This window comes from Conger conger, chromosome 16, assembly GCF_963514075.1.
Source record: "Conger conger chromosome 16, fConCon1.1, whole genome shotgun sequence".
In the NCBI taxonomy this organism is placed as follows: Eukaryota; Metazoa; Chordata; class Actinopteri; order Anguilliformes; family Congridae; genus Conger; species Conger conger.
In genome coordinates this window covers 36,837,693-36,865,451 of record NC_083775.1, presented here as the reverse complement: position 1 = coordinate 36,865,451, position 27,759 = coordinate 36,837,693, and the positions used below count along the sequence as shown (strand labels likewise).

At 43.4% G+C, this 27,759-nt stretch overlaps 1 protein-coding gene across 8 annotated transcripts in view; it reads right to left on the bottom strand.

Moving 5' to 3' along the window:
- The window catches only part of LOC133115310 (uncharacterized), a 40,201-nt gene that overhangs the window by 1,179 nt on the left and 11,263 nt on the right, over positions 1 to 27,759 (bottom strand). The window contains exons 3-13 of one of the 8 annotated variants that reach the window (XR_009705624.1): positions 27,323 to 27,409; positions 23,206 to 23,277; positions 22,425 to 22,736; positions 21,704 to 21,805; positions 17,586 to 17,657; positions 16,805 to 17,116; positions 16,084 to 16,185; positions 11,967 to 12,038; positions 11,483 to 11,669; positions 1,452 to 1,488; positions 65 to 129 (exon numbers count right to left, since the gene is read on the bottom strand). Coding sequence is in view for 4 of the 8 variants with exons in the window: in XM_061225158.1 (XP_061081142.1) it covers positions 104 to 129; positions 1,452 to 1,488; positions 2,823 to 2,852; positions 6,723 to 7,403 (774 nt within the window). In the remaining 4 variants the exon portion in view is untranslated. Of the gene's footprint in view, positions 1 to 64; positions 130 to 1,451; positions 1,489 to 2,822; positions 2,853 to 6,722; positions 7,640 to 11,482; positions 11,670 to 11,966; positions 12,039 to 16,083; positions 16,186 to 16,804; positions 17,117 to 17,585; positions 17,658 to 21,703; positions 21,806 to 22,424; positions 22,737 to 23,205; positions 23,278 to 27,322; positions 27,410 to 27,759 lie in introns of those variants that run through there. The other 7 variants (XR_009705625.1, XR_009705626.1, XR_009705627.1 and 4 more) reach the window with 7 other exon arrangements.

The window sequence follows — 27,759 nt, the reverse complement described above, 5'->3', positions numbered from 1 at the left end:
CAGGAAATTTATCTAGTATGCAATCTAACCCACTTGGTGTTTTTTGACGGGGTCCTGGACTCACCCGATGCCAGTTGGGGCGAATCACTAGCCGGTCTCGTGCTTACTCAGTCTCTTTCACTGCTTGCTCTGCAGGAGAACAATGATAATAATAATTTGTTACTTAGCTGACATATTTATCCAAACAACTTACAGTTGATAGGTCTTAGCAGGGGACAATCCCTCCTGGAGCAAGGGCCCACTGGCTGCGTGAATGTTATCATAGCCACACTGGGGTTTGAATCACCAACCTCTGGGTCCCTGTCATGTACCCTAGCCTCTAGGCTCCCGGCTGCCCAAGCTGGGCATGCCACACGGAGGTAAGGCTCAATCAAAAAGAAGCAATCATGATACTAACATCTACAGTCGTGCAATAATGCTTGAATAATGCCACCTCACAGAAGGGCTCTCTTCATTTTACTTGGCGATGTGCTTCTCTATTTCTTGCAGGACGTAAATCATTCCCTCACTAAATCGGTAGCGCTAAGCTAGTGCTAGATCATCTTTCCTGTCAGTAAGAACACATTCCCTTCCAAATATCTTCTCGCAACGATGGCTTGTCAATCAACAAGAAGCTCGCTTAAAAAAGGCAAGCATATTTCTGCTGTCTTGAGTGTGATTTCACCAGGTTGTTTACAAAGGCTACATTAATGTTATGCTGCTAACTGGGAGTTTGTAGGTTTGTTGCCCTGGTAATACAACTTGTGAGCTCGCTTCATGAAACCAAAAATCCTGACTTTATCCCAAAATGTCAAGAGACTAATCGGGTGAACTGAGTTAGGCATGTACATGGAACATGGCCCTGCACTGCATCAAACCTGACAAGCTTTGTGCATTGACAACTTTCTGTGTAAAGAACATGGGAAGCCACCGCTTCCACCAGAATAGTAGTTTTTCTTCTGAGGAATGTGGTTTATGATCATGGTTGCTGAGTGACCATCTCAGACATTAAAACACTTTGATTGATGAGAATTGGACCAATATTTATAGAGAAAAATGAAGTACAATGGCACAACGTCCCTGTGAAGACCGCATTAGCTCATGTTACACACCTGTCTGGTTCATAGTCTCTCATTAGCAACAGCTTCCCCACCACTATGTCATAGTGGAGCACGATTACATTGTCACTGTATGTTGAAATGGATCGCGTATGTGACTCGTAAGTAAAGTTTTTTTTCTTTTTCATTCTTTTCTCTTGTGACCGTTACTTTATGTTGGATAAGTGAAGGGTTTCAATAGTTGATGCGCTTGTGCCGAACGTTAAACGAGGGCGTTGATTGTTAAAATTGCTGGATTCGGAAAGTATTTCACTTTAAAGTTCACTTCCCCGACATTGGATTGGAGCTCCACTCTGGTTTCTATGCAAAAAGTGTTGCATGGTCATTTCCATTGTTGGCTGTGTAAGGACTCACCAATCTCTGATTGGATGTGCTCATTCTCGTTGGAGCCCTGCAGAGAGACACACATGGGAAATTACACGAGATGAGTTATAATGACAGTCTTATTTATTCTACATCTGTAAAGCAGTGGAATTATATTTTTTATTTATAAAAAAAAAAGGAAATCGGGCAAGTTCAAGAGAATCGCTTTGTCAAAGCAGAAGTGCGTTGTTCACTCTCTCTAAGATAAGATTCTCAGTTCCCCTCACGCTGCCCACCACAGTAATCCTTCAAATGTGCAGTTTTCACTTCTTCGTATTCAAAACATACAATGATACAATGATCCCATCCACACATGTACACGTCCTTTTCTGAACCCTGCACCCACTTTCTTTGATACATTTTGTAACATTTTGTTGAACAAATTACAAATTAAAAATGGATGTATTTATAAAGTTAGAGTAGAATTGCATTTACACACACATTTTATTCAGTGCAAGATATTGCTGCTCTTTAATGCACAGTGCTCAGCTAATACTTTCCAAATACAAGTCTGAGACCACCAGTGAAAATGCTTCTATTTTGAATTATTTTCTAATTTATTAGACACAAATGTTTTCATTACAAATGACAATATCAGCATAACAATTTCAGTGAAAAGTTGAATCTGTGAAAAATGAATGTCTGAATTTCTTGGTATTTGGTATGTCCCACAGCTTTAATGACAAAGAGCATCTTATAATGTGACCGAATGCTGGGCTTTTCTCAGTCTTCAAGTGCCCTCATAAATGTTCAACGGGGATGAGGTCAGGTGATTGCGGATTGTGCAGCACTCCTTGCTCTTATTTGGACTTATAAGTATATAAGTATAAGTATATATATACTTATAAGACTAATAAGTCTTATAAGTAGTACTTGCATAGCATTGAAGTAACTTTAATTTTCTAAAAAAATATTACACGATTACATGAAAAATAATTCCCAGATTTTCAATGTGGTCTCAGAATTTTGGACCCCACTGTATATTCTGAATATCATTGCAATTTGGGCATTGGATTATCCTGACTGATCGTCAGACTTCACTCAATCAGCAATTTATTACAGTTTTTTACAATCACTTTGACACTAATTTAAAAACTGTAGACACAAAACTCAAAAACGGATAATCAAAATACAACTACTAGCGCCAGCACAGGGGACATGTATCGACCACCAGTTGTGGTCTTTCTAAAAGTGGAGGCACTCTAAGCCATAAAAGGTGGCATGCATGAAACTCTTTGCTCTCAAAAAAATCAGTCGGCCTAAATGATCTTATCGACCCGCTAGTTTATTTTGTAAGTGGCTGCTTCCTCGTGTTCTGTTCAGATATGATTCATATGGTTCATATGATTCAGACCTACTTACTGTTGCCATATTATTGTAGCCGAGCTTGTGCTGAAAACAAAGATATGAAACACTATATGAAAATATAGTCTTTCCATCCATTACAATGCATCTAACAAATAGAGCGGGGGGGGGGGGGGGGGGTTGTCCTGGTAGAGGACAGTGTCTTTCACTGCAGTCTAGGACTCTTCATACAACTCTCTGCACCAACATGCAGCTTGTCAGTTCATTTAATTCAAAAAATTTAATTCACAATTGATCAAAACTACCAAACCACTGCAAAGATGTCTCAAAGGAAAAGCACCAGCACTAGAATTTTTGGTGTCAATCATAGAACAATGATCTAAAAAAACACTAACAACCAGTGGCATTACAGTCGAAGCACAATTTTCTGTTAGTGATTTTCAAATGTATAGTTTTTGGTGGTTCAGCCTGATTTTTTATAAGAGGAATTAAAAAATCTTTCAGTTTGGTCCACATACAGTGCTCTTGTGCTAACTGTGAAAAGTTCAAAAAATGTTCTAAAAAGGATTTTTTTTTAAATGCTTGTTTGCAAAAACAAAACTGTGAAACCCACAGTATGTTATAATTATATATATTTTTTACAGTATTCTGATTTTTTTTTAATCCTTTATTTACAACAACAAAAATGCCATATTGAAACATATATGAAGTATTTTTTCATGCTATAGTAAGGTATTGCAAAAACAACTAAACAGTGAATCTATAGGTATCTTTTGCGTGGGCGATCAAAAAAAAATCGGAATTTTTCATGGAATACTATATTTGGAAGAGCAAGATTTCTTCAAAGATATGAATGCACAATGCATGTTTTGAACAGGCGAATGGGCTGTGTTACAAGTGCTTACCATTGTGAATGATGTGTCTAAGGTTTCGAAAATTGAGCACATGCTTGTGAGATTACGGTCAAAATGATTGTAAAAAACTGTAATACAAATATTTAATATGAGAAAGGTCAGAGGAGAATGGCCGGACTGGTCAAAGCTGACAGGAAGGTGACAGCAATGCAAATGACCACACATTACAACAGTGGTATGCAGAAAAGCATCTCTGAACAATTTTAAGTGGATAGGCTACAGCAGCAGAAGACCAATACTTCTGATAAATACTTAATGAAGTGCTCACCGAGTGTATATCAGAGCTGGGTGTGACTGGCGTCTGTGTGTTTAGCACGTATCGCGGGCACGCGTGGCTCTCCTCACCGCTGGCTCAGGTCCGTAAATAACCCTGCCCTGTAGCTCTCTGTGATGTGGCCTCCCGCTCGGGCCTGGTCCCAGCACTCGGGCGAGGTATTGCCTACTGAGCCGAATTCCACCCAGGTCCTCATGGTAACCTTACACCATCTCACATAGTCCTGCTGGAGCCATCACCATATGCCCTACTTCAATCAGATTCCCTTTAATGAAGTGATTGCGATACCATTTATCGAGAAATATTACGTTGCATCACTCAAATTGGGAATATCAACACTGAAGGTTCAGTACATTAATACACTAAATACAGTGCCCTCCATAATGTTTGGGACAGGACTAATGTTTCTCTTGATTTGGCTCTGTACTCCACAATTCCAGGTTTGTATTCAAACCAGTCACATGTAGTTAATGTGCAGAGTATTTCTATACACGTTGGTTTGATTGTTTGATTACAAATCTAAAACTGGAGTACAGAGTCAAATTATGACAAAATATCGTATTATGGAGGGCTCTCTAGATCCCTTCCAGAAGGCTAGGCTAGTGCTGCCAGCTAATGTCACATTGGAAGGAAATTATCACTGTCATACCGTATCGGTAGGTTAGATGTGTTGGTATGGTTGATTGGTATGTGACCGATTGAGCAGAAAATGGTGGATTGAGGATCTAACTGTGGTGCGGTTGTTTAGTGTTATACCCAACAAGCCAGTGCGTCATCATCACGTCACTTGTGTAATGACTGAGGGCTGATGGAGAGCTGAACAGTCCTGTCTGCTCTACAATGTTTTAACCTGAACAGTCCTGTCTGCTCTACAATGTTTTAACCTGAACAGTCCTGTCTGCTCTACAATGTTTTATTGTCATATGCTCTGAAGGTACAACAGTAGTTTATTCATTGGGCAGTTTATTCGTTGGGCAGTTTATTCATTGGGCAGTTTATTCGTTGGGCAGTTTATTCGTTGTGGTGGTACAGCTTTTTGGTAAAGCACTGGGCTGATAAAATTAGTTCAAAATGGTTTTTGAAATGCGTTTTGGATTTTACAAATTCTTTCCGCAGTTTGGAATGTCCGGCCGTATTTATTTTTGTTCTCTCTGCTGTGACCTCCAGCTCGTAAATTGGCCGTGTCTCAAACTGAAGGCAGTTGCCTTGAAGCCTTGTTGCCTTGCTGCCTGATCAGTCACTGTCCGTCAAAGGCGGACGTGCTTAGGCAGCACATTTGAAGGCAGGAAGATCATAGATGTCACAGAAAAGTAACGTGATGCGTGAATACAAGCAAACTAGCTATCTAGCTCATGAAAAGTTCACCAGGGCTTAAAAACAGGAAATGTATTAGATCATTAAAATGTAGTTTGAAAAGTGAATGAATTATCAAGCTCGCTGCATTCTCACACTTGAACGAGCGCTTATACAGTTATGTGTGAACTCTGTTGTTTTTTTCGGCCAGCATTATTTTAAGTAAGAAGTCTGAGGTAATTGCAAAGACTTATGGGATATCCTTCCCGGCGAAGGATACATGCATGCGGCCTATAAAAAATCGTCCAAAGGAAGGCACCTTAGAAGGCATCATTTTTGCAAACATCCTGTAGTCTACGAGTTACAGTAGTTAGAAGGTGGCACAGACATGAGTCAGAGGAGGACTCCAATGGGGTTTTGCATTGGTTGAGAAAATTGAGAAAGTTAGTAGGAATTTAGTAGGGGCTGCATACAATAATATAGCAGTCATTTTGATTGGTTGAAAAGGTCGAGAGTTCCATATGGCATGGTAGTTATGCTTTAATTCCTTTTTTTCAGTACTGTCAACATATCTTATGAAAATACCAAATCCTAAAAAATTTCTGTCAAACTCTGTACTTTTTGACACCGCAATTTCACATTCCACAAAAGTCATTCATTTTAATTGAGCAATTCAGTCATTAAATACAGCTCAGGAAGACATATTCATTTTCAGAAAATACAACCTACAATACAGAAGAATGTAGAAGAAATACGTTTTTACCAAATTTACTTCAAAACGGAGCAGATTGTTAATTTAGCTGGAATTTGATGGTTGCGTGACTATAAATACCAACCCTTTCATGTTTTTGTTTCTGTGGAAAATAAAGTGCCCTGTATTTGTGTTGTGGAAATTCATTGATTCGTACCACAGGATTATCTAACGAGCAAAAATGTGAATTTCCCCATTGATTCAAGTACTATGTAATCAATAGGTGGAAGCCATTTTCAATCCACGATTCCATCCAAAGTTTGCAACAGTGCTAATGACCTTGATAAACAGACTGCTTGTATGTACTGACCATTTCAGAAATGATGATTAAACAAAAGTAGCTTAGACAAGTCAAGCTCTATGTGTGCTGGTATACACAACACTACAGTGCAATTCCTGAGCATGTGCTTTGCCTTCAGTTAAACTGAAACTACTTTTCACATTTTGAAAAAGGCAGGTTCTTCATAATAATGAATTATACTGACCAAAGCAAGAGTATGTCTGACTTGTTTTAATAGTTTTATGACTTCCGGTTTATCAGCATTGGCTAGATGGAGAATTAATGGTCTGTAGGATAAATTAATAGAGATTTGAACAGAACCATTATCAGCTTTGGTCTTTTCATAGGATATGATGATGAAAAATACCAGTATTATCCTTTAACCTTGGCCATTCCTATAGGCTTCTACAGGTTTCGGTGTAATCTCCACAGATGGTTTTGTTACCTCCATAGGAGCAGCTGGGGGTGGCTTTGGAACTTCCATAGGGGCAGCTGGGGGTGGCTTTGGAACTTCCATAGGGGCAGCTGGGGGTGGTTTTGGAACTTCCATAGGAGCAGCTGGGGGTGGCTTTGGAACCTCCTTAGGAGCAGCTGGGGGTGGTTTTGGAACCTCTTGAGGGGCAGCTGGGGGTGGTTTTGGAACCTCTTGAGGGGCAGCTGGGGGTGGTTTTGGAACCTCTTGAGGGGCAGCTGGGGGTGGCTTCGGAACCTCCTTAGGAGCAGCTGGGGGTGGTTTTGGAACCTCTTGAGGGGCAGCTGGGGGTGGTTTTGGAACCTCTTGAGGGGCAGCTGGGGGTGGTTTTGGAACCTCTTGAGGGGCAGCTGGGGGTGGTTTTGGTGCTTCTAGGGGAGGCTTGGTGGCCTCCCTTTTGCGAGCAGGTTCGGTGGAGTGGCTGAACAGCAGACACAGTCGGTCCAGATCGCGCTGGATGTCATCTGCGCTCAGCTGCAGCTGCTTGCCCCCGGAGCTGCCCGCGGTCGCCGCAACGGCGGCAGCATGCTTCCTCTTCCTCTCTTCCTCCTCGGCAGCCAGCTCCGCTTGGTTCTTCTGATGGAAGTACAAGGTCATGGCCAGGAAGACCACTGCACACACTGCCATGCTCACTGTCCACACCACATCCACCATGGTTAGAGGAAGTCCGCCTGCCCACTGAATAATGCAAAACTATCAAAACATCAAAACATCAACATACAGTATACTCCACTACCGCCCTGCCAGAAGAAGCAACAGAGAAAATGCTAGATTTAAGAAGGTATTCCCCAGAGGCAATTTTGTTGTCCATCAACAGCGGATGACGTTCCCTTGTGTAGTTTTGCAGCAGGCAGCCCTGGAGCACTGACTCTCTTGCTGGGGCTTGGAGCAAGGTGCACATCTGTGTATGGCACAGACAACGTGACGTGAGCAACTTCACAGGAGTCGAGTTACAGGGAAAAGCAACACCCTACCCCAGTGGGGCAGTTCTATTTTCAGATGAAGGATGTGTTCGGCACATGCTGGCTATTCCCATGAAGCCTGCATATGTGCCCCATTCCTTCAGCTGTGCTGTCGTTAAGGTATATCTTTCAGAGCTTAAGCCCCAAATGTTTTGAGCTTAGCCCCGAATATTTATTTGGTTTAAAAAAAAGAAAAAAGAAAGTCTGCTGCCGTTGGACAGTAACTTGTTAACTGTGAGAGTCGAGCACTGCAAGTGAAGGTGTTACGTACTGTACAGAGGACCCAGCCACAGACTAGGGAGTATGCAGAAAATGTTGTATTTAATCAGTCCAAAGTCAAAGCCAGGTATTCCAGCAGAATCGAGATGTAGAAGAATAAACCAGATGCCAAGCTGAACTGAGTGCTCTCCTCAGTGGGAGCAAACTGCACTGATCAGTGAACATCTTGTATATTCTATTCACTGAGGCTATTTCATCATGCTTCAAAGGCATTGGCAATACAGCTACTGATAGCAGGTTATACAAATAGTGTTTCCAAATGCATCATGTCCCAAAGCCAAATCATAGCTACTCTGCATTTTATATCAAATCTTACAGCTGATTGGTCAGGATCTTACAATGCGGTGCAGGTTCTTATTTGACCAAATTGCTAGGGAACATGAGACTGCAAAAAAGCATGATGATTTTTTATGTTTTTATATGTACAAAAGTCCCTCCATCTTGTTACCTTTCCTGACTGGGGTCAGCTTCAGGGAAGTTTCAACTGACTTAGATACTCCAGGTAGAAACTCCTGGCATGCTACAGGAACAAGCCAGGAGTTAATGAGGAACAAGCACACGTCAGACACAGGAAGTGTTAATGTGGAACAAGCACACATCAGCTACAAGAAGCATTAATATGGAACAAGCACACGTCAGATACAGGTTCTACAACGTTTGTTTACGAGTCTTTTTATTCATTCGGCATAAAACATGTAAACAATTGTAATTCAACAATGTTTTTTGTTTAACTGCATCACAATGATTCTATTCTCACCCAACGACATAGAAAGCTGCCAATATGTATGTACATATATTTAGGTACGCACACTGAAGAAAAATAGAACTCAAATAAACAACAAATAAACAGACGGCAACATGAAATAATTGTTATAAAAAATATCACCCGTGTACATATAGGTATACATGCATATATACACATATCCATATGCATCAAACAAACAAATAAACTATTCAGTGTCTTCCTGACTCTCAGAAATATCAGGGGTCGGTGTGTGACTGTGAATTTCATTTTCTCTATTTGAATAAAATTCATTACGTTCAAAAATCCATGTGGAAATGTATGCGTGATCGGAAACAAACAAAAAGGGAGGAGACAGCTTTTTCGTATCCACGTGTGTATGTTGATAAATACCAATCAATCGTAACCAAAAATGTATCATTCGCATAAATTGACACCCCTAAAATACCGTATAAGGACCATGGAAATCAATTTCAGGCAATTTAAAAAGATGGCAGAAAAAAAATCCGATTAAAAATTTAAAAAACGATTAATATGATTAAAAAATATAAATATATTTTATGAGACTGTGTGTGCTACAGCAACTTTGTAACTTCTATTTGTGAACATGTATCTAAAACTTATTGAGGACTTAAAATCTTCAATGCCATGATGTTTTCTTCATTGTTTATTCTGCTCAAAAATGAAATTAAGCTGATTGTCCTCGTGGATAAACATAAACCTCATGAAGACCCACTGACATCGAAACATTGTCTACAATAAAGGTGTGTAAGGAGCATATCAATGTGCAGGCTTCCTTCTTTTCATCCAAACTAACCTCTAAACATTGGTAATTAGCCTACTGTTGTTGATATAGGCTACATAAACTACGTATGCACCACACAGAACTGGAATGCTGCATTGGCCTACGCATCAGAGATATTGGTGTTTTTGTAATCTCTGACTTGTGTTCCACGTACTCTGGAACAGGTAAAACAAAAATAGCGGAACTGAGTTGAGGTTAGCTTAAAAGGAAAACGTAAGGGTGGCAGAGACACAGCCTTCGGATGTATGGGGAAAAACTCCTTGTTCTTCATTTGTAGCCTGAAAAGACATTAAATTGATCTAAAATGCAAAGCGCATGAGGAAGACTGGCAAAAGGGTCAGAGATGTAGATGACCACATCATCAGCATATAAAGAAATGTTTAGCTCTTTTCGGGCTCTAACAATGCGCTTTACCCTATGACTTGTGCGGAAGCAGATTGACCATGGCTCAGTTGCAATAGCAAATAATACTGGAGAGAGGGGACCACCCTGCCTAGTACCCCTGGGTTCTACAAGGTAAGTACACGTCAGATGTTCTGTGCAGTCTGTAAGTATTTGGACAGCGGTACAATTTGTGTTCTTTTGGCTAAATATTTTTTACATTTCTTTTACGATTTCCAATTTGGTGGCCAATTGTACCCTGTTTTATGTGCTATGAAAGAAACACCATCACACCTTCCAAGCTGTCTCTATCCCTGGACCATAATTCCTAGGCGATCAGGGACGCTTGCACGTGACAAAGTGCAGACTGGACAGTACATCCCTTTTTATACAAAGTCCCTCCATTTTATGGGACCAAACATAATTGGACAATTGCTTGCTTCCTTAGTGCAAGTCTAAGAAAGCTTTCAGAATCAAGTCTTGGTTCTAGGTTTTGGATTGCTTTTGGAGTTTGTTATTGCAATTGTCAATATGAGGACCACAGAGTTGACACTGAAACCATTAATGAGGTTGAGAAAATAAAAACAGTCCGGTACATAGGCCCAACAATAGGCTAACTGAAACAAACTGTTTGGAACATCATTAAGAAGAAAGAGAGCACTGGTTTATGTTTGGGATGATTACCTTGCTGTGGGATGAAGCACCGTCCAATGGGTTTGGAGGCATTTTATTTAACTTGATGAATACACTTCAGAATTCATTCTGCTGCTATCAAGTGTTACATTATCAATGAAGGAAAGTAAGCCAGCACCTGTGGCTGCTATACATGGCCATACCATAACACCCCCACCACCATGTTTCACAGATGAGGGGGCTACTTTGGTTCTTGGGCAATTCCTTTTTGCGTCCACACTTTGCTCTTGCCATTATATCTTGGTCTTTCTGTCCACAATACCTTCTTTCTTAGCAACTGCAAATGCAACCGAGCAACCATGACGGGTTTCTGATCTATAGGATAGGTGTTTGGGGGGTTTTATACATTATGGTGTGAATTATTCTGCCATCAACTTTAGAGGTCTTCCTTGGCATAGCAGACCCATTGCAATTACTGGGCTCACCAGAGCTCTCTCTTCTTAATTATGTTTCAAGCTGTTTCTTTAGGTAAGCCTATTGTTTGGCCTATGTCTGTGACAGTTTTTTTTTTCTCAGCCTCATAACAGCTTCCTTGACTGTCATTGGCACATTTGTTGACAAAGAAAAAAATTCAGACTTGGCACTTAAAGCTTTCTCATACCTGCACGAAGGAAGCAATTGAGTTTACCTGACTAATCAGAAACAGCTGAGAAGCCAACTGTTCAATTACTCTTGGCCCCATAAAATGTGGGGCCTCTGTATAAAAAGTTATGTAATTCCTACATGGATTGCCTTGATATGGATGTAAATACCCTCAAATTAAAGGTGATAGTCTATACTTAAACCTCATATTCATTATTTAATTACAAATTGAATGTGCTGGGATACAGAGCCAAAAGAAAATACATTGTACTACTGTCCAAATACTTACAGACTACTGTATGTGTTCCTCTGTTTTGAGGCACTAATATTCTTTGCTGACTGTCTTCAGATGTTCTGCTCACATTCTTCAGGGCTGTGTCTTCTCTTTCGAAACGCCAGGAAGAGGATAATTGGCAGCAGTACCGGAAGCAGCAAAACTGCTGACAATCTTAACTTGTTTGCGAGGGACAGGGAGGCTGAGGAAGAGGAGAGTCTAAGTGAATTACAGGGTTCTGCTTGAGGACTGTATCCATTTAGAAGTATCACATCCAATATTACAGTATTGATTTGTATTGTATTTTAACATTTAGGTTGATTGGGATGTTCTTTTGGCATTTCCTTTTGCATTTCAATTGATAAGGGCTAAGAGATATGGGTAAAATTCACTCCAACTGAGGGATTTGTTCCACGAATAGGGCACATATTGTCCCTATAGGCTTTCACTCAAACAGGTTAAATTAAATGAAGACACATGGTCAGGTTTGGCTCCTTACCTATGACAGTGAGAGGTGGCAGTGTGCTGGCAGGAGAGCTGAATTCACGTCCAGATACTGAAGCTTCTGAAGCTGAAAATATTAAGGAGGTGATGCAGGTTCATTAGGGTGAGTAATCCTTTTTGGAGACCTTTTTCGACACCTTGGGAATGCTTTATGAAACATATTCATAAATAATTAATAGTGCATTTGTTTTGTTATTTAAATGTCTTGGTATGAACTGGTGTTCATAATCATGTCTATAGAATTTAAAAAAATAAAAATAAAGACCCTCCATATTTAAAAATGCATGGGATGTATTCCAACATAGACTTCACCACATGCAGTACCATGTAATTCCAACGGAGGGAAGAAGGGTGAAATTGATTTAGGATTAGATGCCATGTATTTTAAAATATGACAGGAGGTCTTTATTTCTTGCTACATATGAAAAATTCTACAGGTCCTGGAGCATCTGTTCAGATAGACGTCATCCTGAACACCAGTACGTACCAAGATATTTCTGTTATGTTCCTGAGTTCTGTCTGTTAGTTTATCATTGTTTATTATCGTTATTCTTGTAATTTATTATTTTTCACATGAATGTCTGGTGTTCTGTTTATATTCATTAGTCTTTGCGCTCGTCTTCCCCTGTGATGTCTGTGTCTGAATGTTTACGAGCCTGAGTCACTCCCCTGTCTGCATGCCCCACTATTAGGGTGTTTACGGTAGTTCCGGGGTTCAACCTTTCTTCCAATCTTGCATTCCTTACTTCCTGCTTTCTCTCCATTTCATGTTTGTACATAGCACTAATATACTAATCCCAACTAACACACTAATATGTTCATCAAACTAACCAACTAACCTTCACTAGTTTTGAGTATTTGTAATTTAAATCACGTAACTAACTTATGAACGCATCTCCAGTTTCAATTCTGTTCTGTAACTCCGCCTCCCTATTCTATCACTGATTACTTGCTTAGTTTCAGCTAAGTATTTGCATCTGTCTCTCCGTATCTCTACATCTCCTGATTCTGTGCAATTGTCTACTCCCTAGTCCAGAGCTGCTGCTTTTGGTTCCTCTGTCCCAACCGCCATGACAATTTCAATAACAAAGCACGCACACAACACCCCCCCCCCCCTCCATTTTAATTTAAAAATTAAACTTGATATTATGATGATCTGCTTTTGTAAGTATCTAAGTACGGATATCATATGATTAAATATTACGTGTTTATTGATAAGTGTATACAGTTTCAAGCATTTTTAATAATGAAGAACTGGTTTAAGCAGATGGTTGCTGATCAGTGTATTTTATTTGCATTGTGTAAGAAAATGATTTCACATTTGGCACATTCCATCCCACAGTGATGTCTGCAAGGCAGCCATTTTAGCTGCTCACTTCCGCTCCCTTGACTGCAGTGGACACCTCCCCAGTTTGGCTGCAGATCTCAGGCAACCACCAGGAGGAGATCACCTTCTACAATGTGAAGTCTCCCCTGGTTTCTGTGGTGTTGGGCAGACCCTGACTCCTCCAATAGAACCCCCAAGTTGACTGGGTCCGGGGAACCATCATGGGCTGGAGCCCCAACTGTCACCGATGTCCTGCCTCCAGTTTGCCTCCAACCAGCCCGAGTCCGTTCCTGATGCTCCCGAGACCCCACCTGTCTACCACGGTGTTGGACAGGTCTTCAGCAAATCCCTGCTCCCTGCCTCCTAACCGCTCCTATGACTGTGTCATTGAGCTGTACCCCGGCCCCACTCCTCCTAGAGGTCGTCTCTTCTCCCTGTCAGTCCCAGAGATCCTCTCCATGGAGTAGTACATTGGGGACTCCCTGGCTGCCGGTCTGATCCATCCCTCATCCTCATCTGGGTTCTACTTTGTGTAGAAAAGGACAAGTCCCTACAACCTTGTATCAACTACCGTGGGCTCAACAACATCACCATCAAGAACCGCTACCCCATCCCACTCATCTCCTCAGCCTTCTCTTCACTACTAAGATGCCAGTACTTTACCAAGCTCAATCTCCGCAATGCCCACCACCTGGTCCGCATCCGTGAGGGCGATGAGTGGAAGAAGGCTTTCAACACCCTGAGCAGCCACTAAAAAATACCTTGTGATGCCGTTTGGGCTCATCAATGCTCCGGCTGTCTTCCAGAACCTTATCAACGATGTCCTCCGGGACATGATCACCCGCTTCATATTTGTTTACCTGGACAATATCCTCTTCTTTTCTGCTACCTTGGAGGAACACATCACCACGTCCGCCAAGTGCTCCGTCGCCTCCTGGAGAATTGTCTCTTTGTCAAGGCCTAGCAGTGTGAGTTTCAGCAACTCTCCATCCAATTCCTCATCCTTGTCGTCTCCTGGGGGCAGCTCAATATAGATTGGGAAAAGACCTCTGCTGTAGCTAATTGGCCCCCTCCTACGAACCACAAGGCGCTCCAATGCTTCCTTGGGTTTGCCAATTTTTACAGGAGGTTCATCCGTAACTACAGCTCTGTTGCCGCTCTCTTGTCAGCCTTGACCTCCAGCAAGGTCACCTTCCGCTGGACACCCACCGCCAACTCCGCCTTCACCCTCCAGGTGGACACCTCCGGGGACCCAGGTGGACACTGGGGTTGGAGCTGTGCTGTCCCAGCAGTCCCTGGACAAGAAGGTCCACCCTTCTCTCACCGACTCTCTCCCAAGGAAAGGAACTACAGTATCGACAACCAGGAACTCCTGGCAGTGAAGTTGGCCTTTGAGGAGTGGCATCATCTGCTTGAGAGGGACACCACTGACAACACTTTGGCCAGCCGTCTCTTCATCCCTGAAGCATCCCTGAAGTACCCCTCCAACCTCTGCCTGTTCCCTGTTGCCTGTGGTCCCACATGGCCTTGAACTTTGTCACTGTCGCCAAGGGAATGTCCGTTGTCCTGATAGCGGGAGACCGGTTCTCCAAATGTGGGCACTTCATCACCCTACCCAAGCTTCCTTCATCTAAAGAGATGGCTGAACTCTTAGTCCTTCATGTGTTCCGCCTGCACGGCCTTCCCCTGGAGGTAACCTTGGATCAACGCCCTCAATTCTCCAGTTATTTTTGGTAGGCCTTCTGCCAACTCATTGGTGCCAAACCACAGCTATTGTCCGGCTTCCACCCCCAGACCAATTGGCAGATGGAGCGTTTCAACAAGGAGCTAGAGATGACACTCTGCTGCATGATGGAGAAATCACCGGCCTCCCAGGTGGAAACCTATCCTGGATTGAGTACGCCTATAACTCTTTGCCCATCTCCTCCACTAGGTTATCTCCATTCGCCTGCTGCCTGGGCTATAAGCCACCTATGTTTCCATTGGCCCCTTCACCATCACCCATATTCTCACCCCCTCTGCAGTCAGACTTTGCCTCCCACCTCCCCTATGCGACATCCATCCGGTGTTTCATGTTTCACAGATGAAACCAGTTGTCATGTCCCCGCTGTTTGTTCAGTACATCACCAGATTGGAATGTACTTTCCAGCATTTAATTCTGAATGATACCCGGTACCTTTTTCGGACTTCCGCGTTTTGTTTATCCCGTCTGTCTTGTACTGAACCGCTGTATATTGACCTGTTTCTGTTTTTCGACTTTGCCTTCTGGATACCAATTCTGTCTGATTTGCCTGTTTGTTTTTGACCCTTCACTTGTGACCACGACTATGATTTGCACCCATTGTCTGGACTTTTATAGACAAACTTATCCCTGCTGATTCTGTTGACCTGCCTTTATTATAATAAAGACTCAATTCCAAAAACTATACCTTCTATAATCCTGATACATTTGTTGCTTTTGGATTACTTGGCTAATTGTGCCTTGAGAAGAGATTGCATCTTTAGAGACCATGCATATGAGGTGAAGATACGTTTTTGCGGAGAGCATGGAATGGCTGACGTTTGCAGAAGCCCCTAAAGGCGGCATACCTTTTATGGGATTGCTAGAATGTTTACATTACAAATCAACATGAAGAAGTGTACGCATTCTATTAACAAACAATTACCATTCGTCCACGCCTGGGATACACAAAATCTTTTGTTTTTTGGAGGAACTTTTATCAAGAACAAGTAAGAAGAACTGAAGAAAAGTGAATGAGGCCCAGAGTAACTGTTGGCTTCCTACCTGTGACAGTGAGAGGCAGCGGTGTGCTGGCAGGAGAGCTGAATTCATATCCAGATACTGTGGTCTCATACACACAGTCCCCCTGGTGGGAAACATCTGCGGCTGAAAATATGAAGGAGATAGAATTATTGACAGCAAACTATGCCTCAGTTACATTGGACCCTGTGAAGCTGAGGTAGAATCTCCTGGGTACTGTGGCACAGTGGAGCAGTTGATGGTGAAGTTCTGGCCCATGATCAAGAGTGAAGGTTCACTGCCTGTACAGCTAACTTCATCCATCCAAATTCCTTCAGTCCCCTGGCCAAACTGGGCTCCACCTGTAGCAAACTCAGCTGTGCCACAGCCCAGCTCCCAGCACATCACTGCAGCATCATACATAGCCCAGCCATCATCACACAAGGTTCCCCACTGGCCACTGTGATATACCTCCACTCTTCCAGGCTTTAATAATTCATATACCATGTTTGCTTGAAAAGGCACTTATTAGTACCCAAATAAAACATTATTGTACCTTTCAGGGTACACTTGGGATTTTTTCCTTAGAGAACAAACATATACCTCACTCTAGCTTAATTACTGAAAGTCAAAAATGTTATTATTATTATTATCAAGGATGTAAGGGCTATTAATAAGCTTGACGTCAGCACTGTAAATTTGTCTGAATGTAGTGATGTCATCCTTAAAATGAGTATCCCAATAAAAGACATTATAAGTCCCTTACCTGAGCAGACAACACCTGCATCCTCTCCATGACCACAGTTGTGAATTCCAAACCGTCTGTGTGAGCACTGTGAGAGTGAAGATTCACTGCCTGTACAGCCAACACCATCCATCCAAATTCCTTCAGTCCCCTGGCCAAACCGGGCTCTACCTGGAGCACACACAGCTGTGCCACAGCCCAGCTCCCTGCAGACCACTGCAGCATCATTCATATCCCAGTCATCATCACACACGGTTCCCCACTGGCCACTGTGATAGACCTCCACTCTTCCAGAGCACCTTCCATTCCCACTGACAAGTCTGATCTGGAAACCTAACAGGACATAAGAAAATACTGAAGAGGATCTTACACAGTTCAGTGAATGCATCCAACACAGCAACCCATGTGATATTTTAGACCAATTGCAGAAAATCTCCATATTAATGTTGGTTTGCAAACATGTCGCCAACTTCTGCCAGCAGGAATCTGTACTAATGTATTATTAACAAGGAAATAAGGACTATTAATAAACTTGACGTCAGCAGAATTACCATTTAACATTTAGGTCTACGGGGATGTTCTTTTGGCTTGGCCTATGGCATTTCAATTGATAAGGGCTAAGTGATGTGTGCAGTTGATAACAGTAAAATCCAGTCCAACGGAGTGATTCTTTACACTAATAGGGCACATATTGCCCCGGTTAAACAACATTGATAAAATAATGGTTAAAGATTGCATTGACAGGCTCTCACTCAAACAGGTTAAATTAAATGAAGACACATGGTCAGGTTTGGCTCCTTACCTATGACAGTGAGAGGTGGCAGTGTGCTGGCAGGAGAGCTGAATTTACGTCCAGATACTGAAGCTTCTGAAGCTGAAAATATTAAGGAGGTGATGCAGGTTCATTAGGGTGAGTAATCCTTTTTGGAGACCTTTTTCGACACCTTGGGAATGCTTTATGAAACATATTCATAAATAATTAATAGTGCATTTGTTTTGTTATTTAAATGTCTTGGTATGAACTGGTGTTCATAATCATGTCTATAGAATTAAAAAAAATAAAAATAAAGACCCTCCATATTTAAAAATGCATGGGATGTATTCCAACATAGACTTCACCACATGCAGTACCATGTAATTCCAACGGAGGGAAGAAGGGTGAAATTGATTTAGGATTAGATGCCATGTATTTTAAAATATGACAGGAGGTCTTTATTTCTTGCTACATATGAAAAATTCTACAGGTCCTGGAGCATCTGTTCAGATAGACGTCATCCTGAACACCAGTACGTACCAAGATATTTCTGTTATGTTCCTGAGTTCTGTCTGTTAGTTTATCATTGTTTATTATCGTTATTCTTGTAATTTATTATTTTTCACATGAATGTCTGGTGTTCTGTTTATATTCATTAGTCTTTGCGCTCGTCTTCCCCTGTGATGTCTGTGTCTGAATGTTTACGAGCCTGAGTCACTCCCCTGTCTGCATGCCCCACTATTAGGGTGTTTACGGTAGTTCCGGGGTTCAACCTTTCTTCCAATCTTGCATTCCTTACTTCCTGCTTTCTCTCCATTTCATGTTTGTACATAGCACTAATATACTAATCCCAACTAACACACTAATATGTTCATCAAACTAACCAACTAACCTTCACTAGTTTTGAGTATTTGTAATTTAAATCACGTAACTAACTTATGAACGCATCTCCAGTTTCAATTCTGTTCTGTAACTCCGCCTCCCTATTCTATCACTGATTACTTGCTTAGTTTCAGCTAAGTATTTGCATCTGTCTCTCCGTATCTCTACATCTCCTGATTCTGTGCAATTGTCTACTCCCTAGTCCAGAGCTGCTGCTTTTGGTTCCTCTGTCCCAACCGCCATGACAATTTCAATAACAAAGCACGCACACAACACCCCCCCCCCCCCTCCATTTTAATTTAAAAATTAAACTTGATATTATGATGATCTGCTTTTGTAAGTATCTAAGTACGGATATCATATGATTAAATATTACGTGTTTATTGATAAGTGTATACAGTTTCAAGCATTTTTAATAATGAAGAACTGGTTTAAGCAGATGGTTGCTGATCAGTGTATTTTATTTGCATTGTGTAAGAAAATGATTTCACATTTGGCACATTCCATCCCACAGTGATGTCTGCAAGGCAGCCATTTTAGCTGCTCACTTCCGCTCCCTTGACTGCAGTGGACACCTCCCCAGTTTGGCTGTGGATCTCAGGCAACCACCAGGAGGAGATCACCTTCTACAATGTGAAGTCTCCCCTGGTTTCTGTGGTGTTGGGCAGACCCTGACTCCTCCAATAGAACCCCCAAGTTGACTGGGTCCGGGGAACCATCATGGGCTGGAGCCCCAACTGTCACCGATGTCCTGCCTCCAGTTTGCCTCCAACCAGCCCGAGTCCGTTCCTGATGCTCCCGAGACCCCACCTGTCTACCACGGTGTTGGACAGGTCTTCAGCAAATCCCTGCTCCCTGCCTCCTAACCGCTCCTATGACTGTGTCATTGAGCTGTACCCCGGCCCCACTCCTCCTAGAGGTCGTCTCTTCTCCCTGTCAGTCCCAGAGATCCTCTCCATGGAGTAGTACATTGGGGACTCCCTGGCTGCCGGTCTGATCCATCCCTCATCCTCATCTGGGTTCTACTTTGTGTAGAAAAGGACAAGTCCCTACAACCTTGTATCAACTACCGTGGGCTCAACAACATCACCATCAAGAACCGCTACCCCATCCCACTCATCTCCTCAGCCTTCTCTTCACTACTAAGATGCCAGTACTTTACCAAGCTCAATCTCCGCAATGCCCACCACCTGGTCCGCATCCGTGAGGGCGATGAGTGGAAGAAGGCTTTCAACACCCTGAGCAGCCACTAAAAAATACCTTGTGATGCCGTTTGGGCTCATCAATGCTCCGGCTGTCTTCCAGAACCTTATCAACGATGTCCTCCGGGACATGATCACCCGCTTCATATTTGTTTACCTGGACAATATCCTCTTCTTTTCTGCTACCTTGGAGGAACACATCACCACGTCCGCCAAGTGCTCCGTCGCCTCCTGGAGAATTGTCTCTTTGTCAAGGCCTAGCAGTGTGAGTTTCAGCAACTCTCCATCCAATTCCTCATCCTTGTCGTCTCCTGGGGGCAGCTCAATATAGATTGGGAAAAGACCTCTGCTGTAGCTAATTGGCCCCCTCCTACGAACCACAAGGCGCTCCAATGCTTCCTTGGGTTTGCCAATTTTTACAGGAGGTTCATCCGTAACTACAGCTCTGTTGCCGCTCTCTTGTCAGCCTTGACCTCCAGCAAGGTCACCTTCCGCTGGACACCCACCGCCAACTCCGCCTTCACCCTCCAGGTGGACACCTCCGGGGACCCAGGTGGACACTGGGGTTGGAGCTGTGCTGTCCCAGCAGTCCCTGGACAAGAAGGTCCACCCTTCTCTCACCGACTCTCTCCCAAGGAAAGGAACTACAGTATCGACAACCAGGAACTCCTGGCAGTGAAGTTGGCCTTTGAGGAGTGGCATCATCTGCTTGAGAGGGACACCACTGACAACACTTTGGCCAGCCGTCTCTTCATCCCTGAAGCATCCCTGAAGTACTCCTCCAACCTCTGCCTGTTCCCTGTTGCCTGTGGTCCCACATGGCCTTGAACTTTGTCACTGTCGCCAAGGGAATGTCCGTTGTCCTGATAGCGGGAGACCGGTTCTCCAAATGTGGGCACTTCATCACCCTACCCAAGCTTCCTTCATCTAAAGAGATGGCTGAACTCTTAGTCCTTCATGTGTTCCGCCTGCACGGCCTTCCCCTGGAGGTAACCTTGGATCAACGCCCTCAATTCTCCAGTTATTTTTGGTAGGCCTTCTGCCAACTCATTGGTGCCAAACCACAGCTATTGTCCGGCTTCCACCCCCAGACCAATTGGCAGATGGAGCGTTTCAACAAGGAGCTAGAGATGACACTCTGCTGCATGATGGAGAAATCACCGGCCTCCCAGGTGGAAACCTATCCTGGATTGAGTACGCCTATAACTCTTTGCCCATCTCCTCCACTAGGTTATCTCCATTCGCCTGCTGCCTGGGCTATAAGCCACCTATGTTTCCATTGGCCCCTTCACCATCACCCATATTCTCACCCCCTCTGCAGTCAGACTTTGCCTCCCACCTCCCCTATGCGACATCCATCCGGTGTTTCATGTTTCACAGATGAAACCAGTTGTCATGTCCCCGCTGTTTGTTCAGTACATCACCAGATTGGAATGTACTTTCCAGCATTTAATTCTGAATGATACCCGGTACCTTTTTCGGACTTCCGCGTTTTGTTTATCCCGTCTGTCTTGTACTGAACCGCTGTATATTGACCTGTTTCTGTTTTTCGACTTTGCCTTCTGGATACCAATTCTGTCTGATTTGCCTGTTTGTTTTTGACCCTTCACTTGTGACCACGACTATGATTTGCACCCATTGTCTGGACTTTTATATACAAACTTATCCCTGCTGATTCTGTTGACCTGCCTTTATTATAATAAAGACTCAATTCCAAAAACTATACCTTCTATAATCCTGATACATTTGTTGCTTTTGGATTACTTGGCTAATTGTGCCTTGAGAAGAGATTGCATCTTTAGAGACCATGCATATGAGGTGAAGATACGTTTTTGCGGAGAGCATGGAATGGCTGACGTTTGCAGAAGCCCCTAAAGGCGGCATACCTTTTATGGGATTGCTAGAATGTTTACATTACAAATCAACATGAAGAAGTGTACGCATTCTATTAACAAACAATTACCATTCGTCCACGCCTGGGATACACAAAATCTTTTGTTTTTTGGAGGAACTTTTATCAAGAACAAGTAAGAAGAACTGAAGAAAAGTGAATGAGGCCCAGAGTAACTGTTGGCTTCCTACCTGTGACAGTGAGAGGCAGCGGTGTGCTGGCAGGAGAGCTGAATTCATATCCAGATACTGTGGTCTCATACACACAGTCCCCCTGGTGGGAAACATCTGCGGCTGAAAATATGAAGGAGATAGAATTATTGATAGCAAACTATGCCTCAGTTACATTGGACCCTGTGAAGCTGAGGTAGAATCTCCTGGGTACTGTGGCACAGTGGAGCAGTTGATGGTGAAGTTCTGGCCCATGATCAAGAGTGAAGGTTCACTGCCTGTACAGCTAACTTCATCCATCCAAATTCCTTCAGTCCCCTGGCCAAACTGGGCTCCACCTGTAGCAAACTCAGCTGTGCCACAGCCCAGCTCCCAGCACATCACTGCAGCATCATACATAGCCCAGCCATCATCACACAAGGTTCCCCACTGGCCACTGTGATATACCTCCACTCTTCCAGGCTTTAATAATTCATATACCATGTTTGCTTGAAAAGGCACTTATTAGTACCCAAATAAAACATTATTGTACCTTTCAGGGTACACTTGGGATTTTTTCCTTAGAGAACAAACATATACCTCACTCTAGCTTAATTACTGAAAGTCAAAAATGTTATTATTATTATTATCAAGGATGTAAGGGCTATTAATAAGCTTGACGTCAGCACTGTAAATTTGTCTGAATGTAGTGATGTCATCCTTAAAATGAGTATCCCAATAAAAGACATTATAAGTCCCTTACCTGAGCAGACAACACCTGCATCCTCTCCATGACCACAGTTGTGAATTCCAAACCGTCTGTGTGAGCACTGTGAGAGTGAAGATTCACTGCCTGTACAGCCAACACCATCCATCCAAATTCCTTCAGTCCCCTGGCCAAACCGGGCTCTACCTGGAGCACACACAGCTGTGCCACAGCCCAGCTCCCTGCAGACCACTGCAGCATCATTCATATCCCAGTCATCATCACACACGGTTCCCCACTGGCCACTGTGATAGACCTCCACTCTTCCAGAGCACCTTCCATTCCCACTGACAAGTCTGATCTGGAAACCTAACAGGACATAAGAAAATACTGAAGAGGATCTTACACAGTTCAGTGAATGCATCCAACACAGCAACCCATGTGATATTTTAGACCAATTGCAGAAAATCTCCATATTAATGTTGGTTTGCAAACATGTCGCCAACTTCTGCCAGCAGGAATCTGTACTAATGTATTATTAACAAGGAAATAAGGACTATTAATAAACTTGACGTCAGCAGAATTACCATTTAACATTTAGGTCTACGGGGATGTTCTTTTGGCTTGGCCTATGGCATTTCAATTGATAAGGGCTAAGTGATGTGTGCAGTTGATAACAGTAAAATCCAGTCCAACGGAGTGATTCTTTACACTAATAGGGCACATATTGCCCCGGTTAAACAACATTGATAAAATAATGGTTAAAGATTGCATTGACAGGCTCTCACTCAAACAGGTTAAATTAAATGAAGACACATGGTCAGGTTTGGCTCCTTACCTATGACAGTGAGAGGTGGCAGTGTGCTGGCAGGAGAGCTGAATTTACGTCCAGATACTGAAGCTTCTGAAGCTGAAAATATTAAGGAGGTGATGCAGGTTCATTAGGGTGAGTAATCCTTTTTGGAGACCTTTTTCGACACCTTGGGAATGCTTTATGAAACATATTCATAAATAATTAATAGTGCATTTGTTTTGTTATTTAAATGTCTTGGTATGAACTGGTGTTCATAATCATGTCTATAGAATTTAAAAAAATAAAAATAAAGACCCTCCATATTTAAAAATGCATGGGATGTATTCCAACATAGACTTCACCACATGCAGTACCATGTAATTCCAACGGAGGGAAGAAGGGTGAAATTGATTTAGGATTAGATGCCATGTATTTTAAAATATGACAGGAGGTCTTTATTTCTTGCTACATATGAAAAATTCTACAGGTCCTGGAGCATCTGTTCAGATAGACGTCATCCTGAACACCAGTACGTACCAAGATATTTCTGTTATGTTCCTGAGTTCTGTCTGTTAGTTTATCATTGTTTATTATCGTTATTCTTGTAATTTATTATTTTTCACATGAATGTCTGGTGTTCTGTTTATATTCATTAGTCTTTGCGCTCGTCTTCCCCTGTGATGTCTGTGTCTGAATGTTTACGAGCCTGAGTCACTCCCCTGTCTGCATGCCCCACTATTAGGGTGTTTACGGTAGTTCCGGGGTTCAACCTTTCTTCCAATCTTGCATTCCTTACTTCCTGCTTTCTCTCCATTTCATGTTTGTACATAGCACTAATATACTAATCCCAACTAACACACTAATATGTTCATCAAACTAACCAACTAACCTTCACTAGTTTTGAGTATTTGTAATTTAAATCACGTAACTAACTTATGAACGCATCTCCAGTTTCAATTCTGTTCTGTAACTCCGCCTCCCTATTCTATCACTGATTACTTGCTTAGTTTCAGCTAAGTATTTGCATCTGTCTCTCCGTATCTCTACATCTCCTGATTCTGTGCAATTGTCTACTCCCTAGTCCAGAGCTGCTGCTTTTGGTTCCTCTGTCCCAACCGCCATGACAATTTCAATAACAAAGCACGCACACAACACCCCCCCCCCCCTCCATTTTAATTTAAAAATTAAACTTGATATTATGATGATCTGCTTTTGTAAGTATCTAAGTACGGATATCATATGATTAAATATTACGTGTTTATTGATAAGTGTATACAGTTTCAAGCATTTTTAATAATGAAGAACTGGTTTAAGCAGATGGTTGCTGATCAGTGTATTTTATTTGCATTGTGTAAGAAAATGATTTCACATTTGGCACATTCCATCCCACAGTGATGTCTGCAAGGCAGCCATTTTAGCTGCTCACTTCCGCTCCCTTGACTGCAGTGGACACCTCCCCAGTTTGGCTGCAGATCTCAGGCAACCACCAGGAGGAGATCACCTTCTACAATGTGAAGTCTCCCCTGGTTTCTGTGGTGTTGGGCAGACCCTGACTCCTCCAATAGAACCCCCAAGTTGACTGGGTCCGGGGAACCATCATGGGCTGGAGCCCCAACTGTCACCGATGTCCTGCCTCCAGTTTGCCTCCAACCAGCCCGAGTCCGTTCCTGATGCTCCCGAGACCCCACCTGTCTACCACGGTGTTGGACAGGTCTTCAGCAAATCCCTGCTCCCTGCCTCCTAACCGCTCCTATGACTGTGTCATTGAGCTGTACCCCGGCCCCACTCCTCCTAGAGGTCGTCTCTTCTCCCTGTCAGTCCCAGAGATCCTCTCCATGGAGTAGTACATTGGGGACTCCCTGGCTGCCGGTCTGATCCATCCCTCATCCTCATCTGGGTTCTACTTTGTGTAGAAAAGGACAAGTCCCTACAACCTTGTATCAACTACCGTGGGCTCAACAACATCACCATCAAGAACCGCTACCCCATCCCACTCATCTCCTCAGCCTTCTCTTCACTACTAAGATGCCAGTACTTTACCAAGCTCAATCTCCGCAATGCCCACCACCTGGTCCGCATCCGTGAGGGCGATGAGTGGAAGAAGGCTTTCAACACCCTGAGCAGCCACTAAAAAATACCTTGTGATGCCGTTTGGGCTCATCAATGCTCCGGCTGTCTTCCAGAACCTTATCAACGATGTCCTCCGGGACATGATCACCCGCTTCATATTTGTTTACCTGGACAATATCCTCTTCTTTTCTGCTACCTTGGAGGAACACATCACCACGTCCGCCAAGTGCTCCGTCGCCTCCTGGAGAATTGTCTCTTTGTCAAGGCCTAGCAGTGTGAGTTTCAGCAACTCTCCATCCAATTCCTCATCCTTGTCGTCTCCTGGGGGCAGCTCAATATAGATTGGGAAAAGACCTCTGCTGTAGCTAATTGGCCCCCTCCTACGAACCACAAGGCGCTCCAATGCTTCCTTGGGTTTGCCAATTTTTACAGGAGGTTCATCCGTAACTACAGCTCTGTTGCCGCTCTCTTGTCAGCCTTGACCTCCAGCAAGGTCACCTTCCGCTGGACACCCACCGCCAACTCCGCCTTCACCCTCCAGGTGGACACCTCCGGGGACCCAGGTGGACACTGGGGTTGGAGCTGTGCTGTCCCAGCAGTCCCTGGACAAGAAGGTCCACCCTTCTCTCACCGACTCTCTCCCAAGGAAAGGAACTACAGTATCGACAACCAGGAACTCCTGGCAGTGAAGTTGGCCTTTGAGGAGTGGCATCATCTGCTTGAGAGGGACACCACTGACAACACTTTGGCCAGCCGTCTCTTCATCCCTGAAGCATCCCTGAAGTACTCCTCCAACCTCTGCCTGTTCCCTGTTGCCTGTGGTCCCACATGGCCTTGAACTTTGTCACTGTCGCCAAGGGAATGTCCGTTGTCCTGATAGCGGGAGACCGGTTCTCCAAATGTGGGCACTTCATCACCCTACCCAAGCTTCCTTCATCTAAAGAGATGGCTGAACTCTTAGTCCTTCATGTGTTCCGCCTGCACGGCCTTCCCCTGGAGGTAACCTTGGATCAACGCCCTCAATTCTCCAGTTATTTTTGGTAGGCCTTCTGCCAACTCATTGGTGCCAAACCACAGCTATTGTCCGGCTTCCACCCCCAGACCAATTGGCAGATGGAGCGTTTCAACAAGGAGCTAGAGATGACACTCTGCTGCATGATGGAGAAATCACCGGCCTCCCAGGTGGAAACCTATCCTGGATTGAGTACGCCTATAACTCTTTGCCCATCTCCTCCACTAGGTTATCTCCATTCGCCTGCTGCCTGGGCTATAAGCCACCTATGTTTCCATTGGCCCCTTCACCATCACCCATATTCTCACCCCCTCTGCAGTCAGACTTTGCCTCCCACCTCCCCTATGCGACATCCATCCGGTGTTTCATGTTTCACAGATGAAACCAGTTGTCATGTCCCCGCTGTTTGTTCAGTACATCACCAGATTGGAATGTACTTTCCAGCATTTAATTCTGAATGATACCCGGTACCTTTTTCGGACTTCCGCGTTTTGTTTATCCCGTCTGTCTTGTACTGAACCGCTGTATATTGACCTGTTTCTGTTTTTCGACTTTGCCTTCTGGATACCAATTCTGTCTGATTTGCCTGTTTGTTTTTGACCCTTCACTTGTGACCACGACTATGATTTGCACCCATTGTCTGGACTTTTATATACAAACTTATCCCTGCTGATTCTGTTGACCTGCCTTTATTATAATAAAGACTCAATTCCAAAAACTATACCTTCTATAATCCTGATACATTTGTTGCTTTTGGATTACTTGGCTAATTGTGCCTTGAGAAGAGATTGCATCTTTAGAGACCATGCATATGAGGTGAAGATACGTTTTTGCGGAGAGCATGGAATGGCTGACGTTTGCAGAAGCCCCTAAAGGCGGCATACCTTTTATGGGACTGCTAGAATGTTTACATTACAAATCAACATGAAGAAGTGTACGCATTCTATTAACAAACAATTACCATTCGTCCACGCCTGGGATACACAAAATCTTTTGTTTTTTGGAGGAACTTTTATCAAGAACAAGTAAGAAGAACTGAAGAAAAGTGAATGAGGCCCAGAGTAACTGTTGGCTTCCTACCTGTGACAGTGAGAGGCAGCGGTGTGCTGGCAGGAGAGCTGAATTCATACCCAGATACTGTGGTCTCACTGTGGGAAACATCTGCGGCTGAAAATATGAAGGAGATAGAATTATTGACAGCAAACTATGCCTCAGTTACATTGGACCCTGTGAAGCTGAGGTAGAATCTCCTGGGTACTGTGGCACAGTGGAGCAGTTGATGGTGAAGTTCTGGCCCATGATCAAGAGTGAAGGTTCACTGCCTGTACAGCTAACTTCATCCATCCAAATTCCTTCAGTCCCCTGGCCAAACTGGGCTCCACCTGGAGCAGACTCAGCTGTGCCACAGCCCAGCTCCCAGCACACCACTGCAGCATCCTTCATATCCCAGTCATCATCACACACGGTTCCCCACTGGCCACTGTGATAGACCTCCACTCTCCCAGAGCACGATCCAT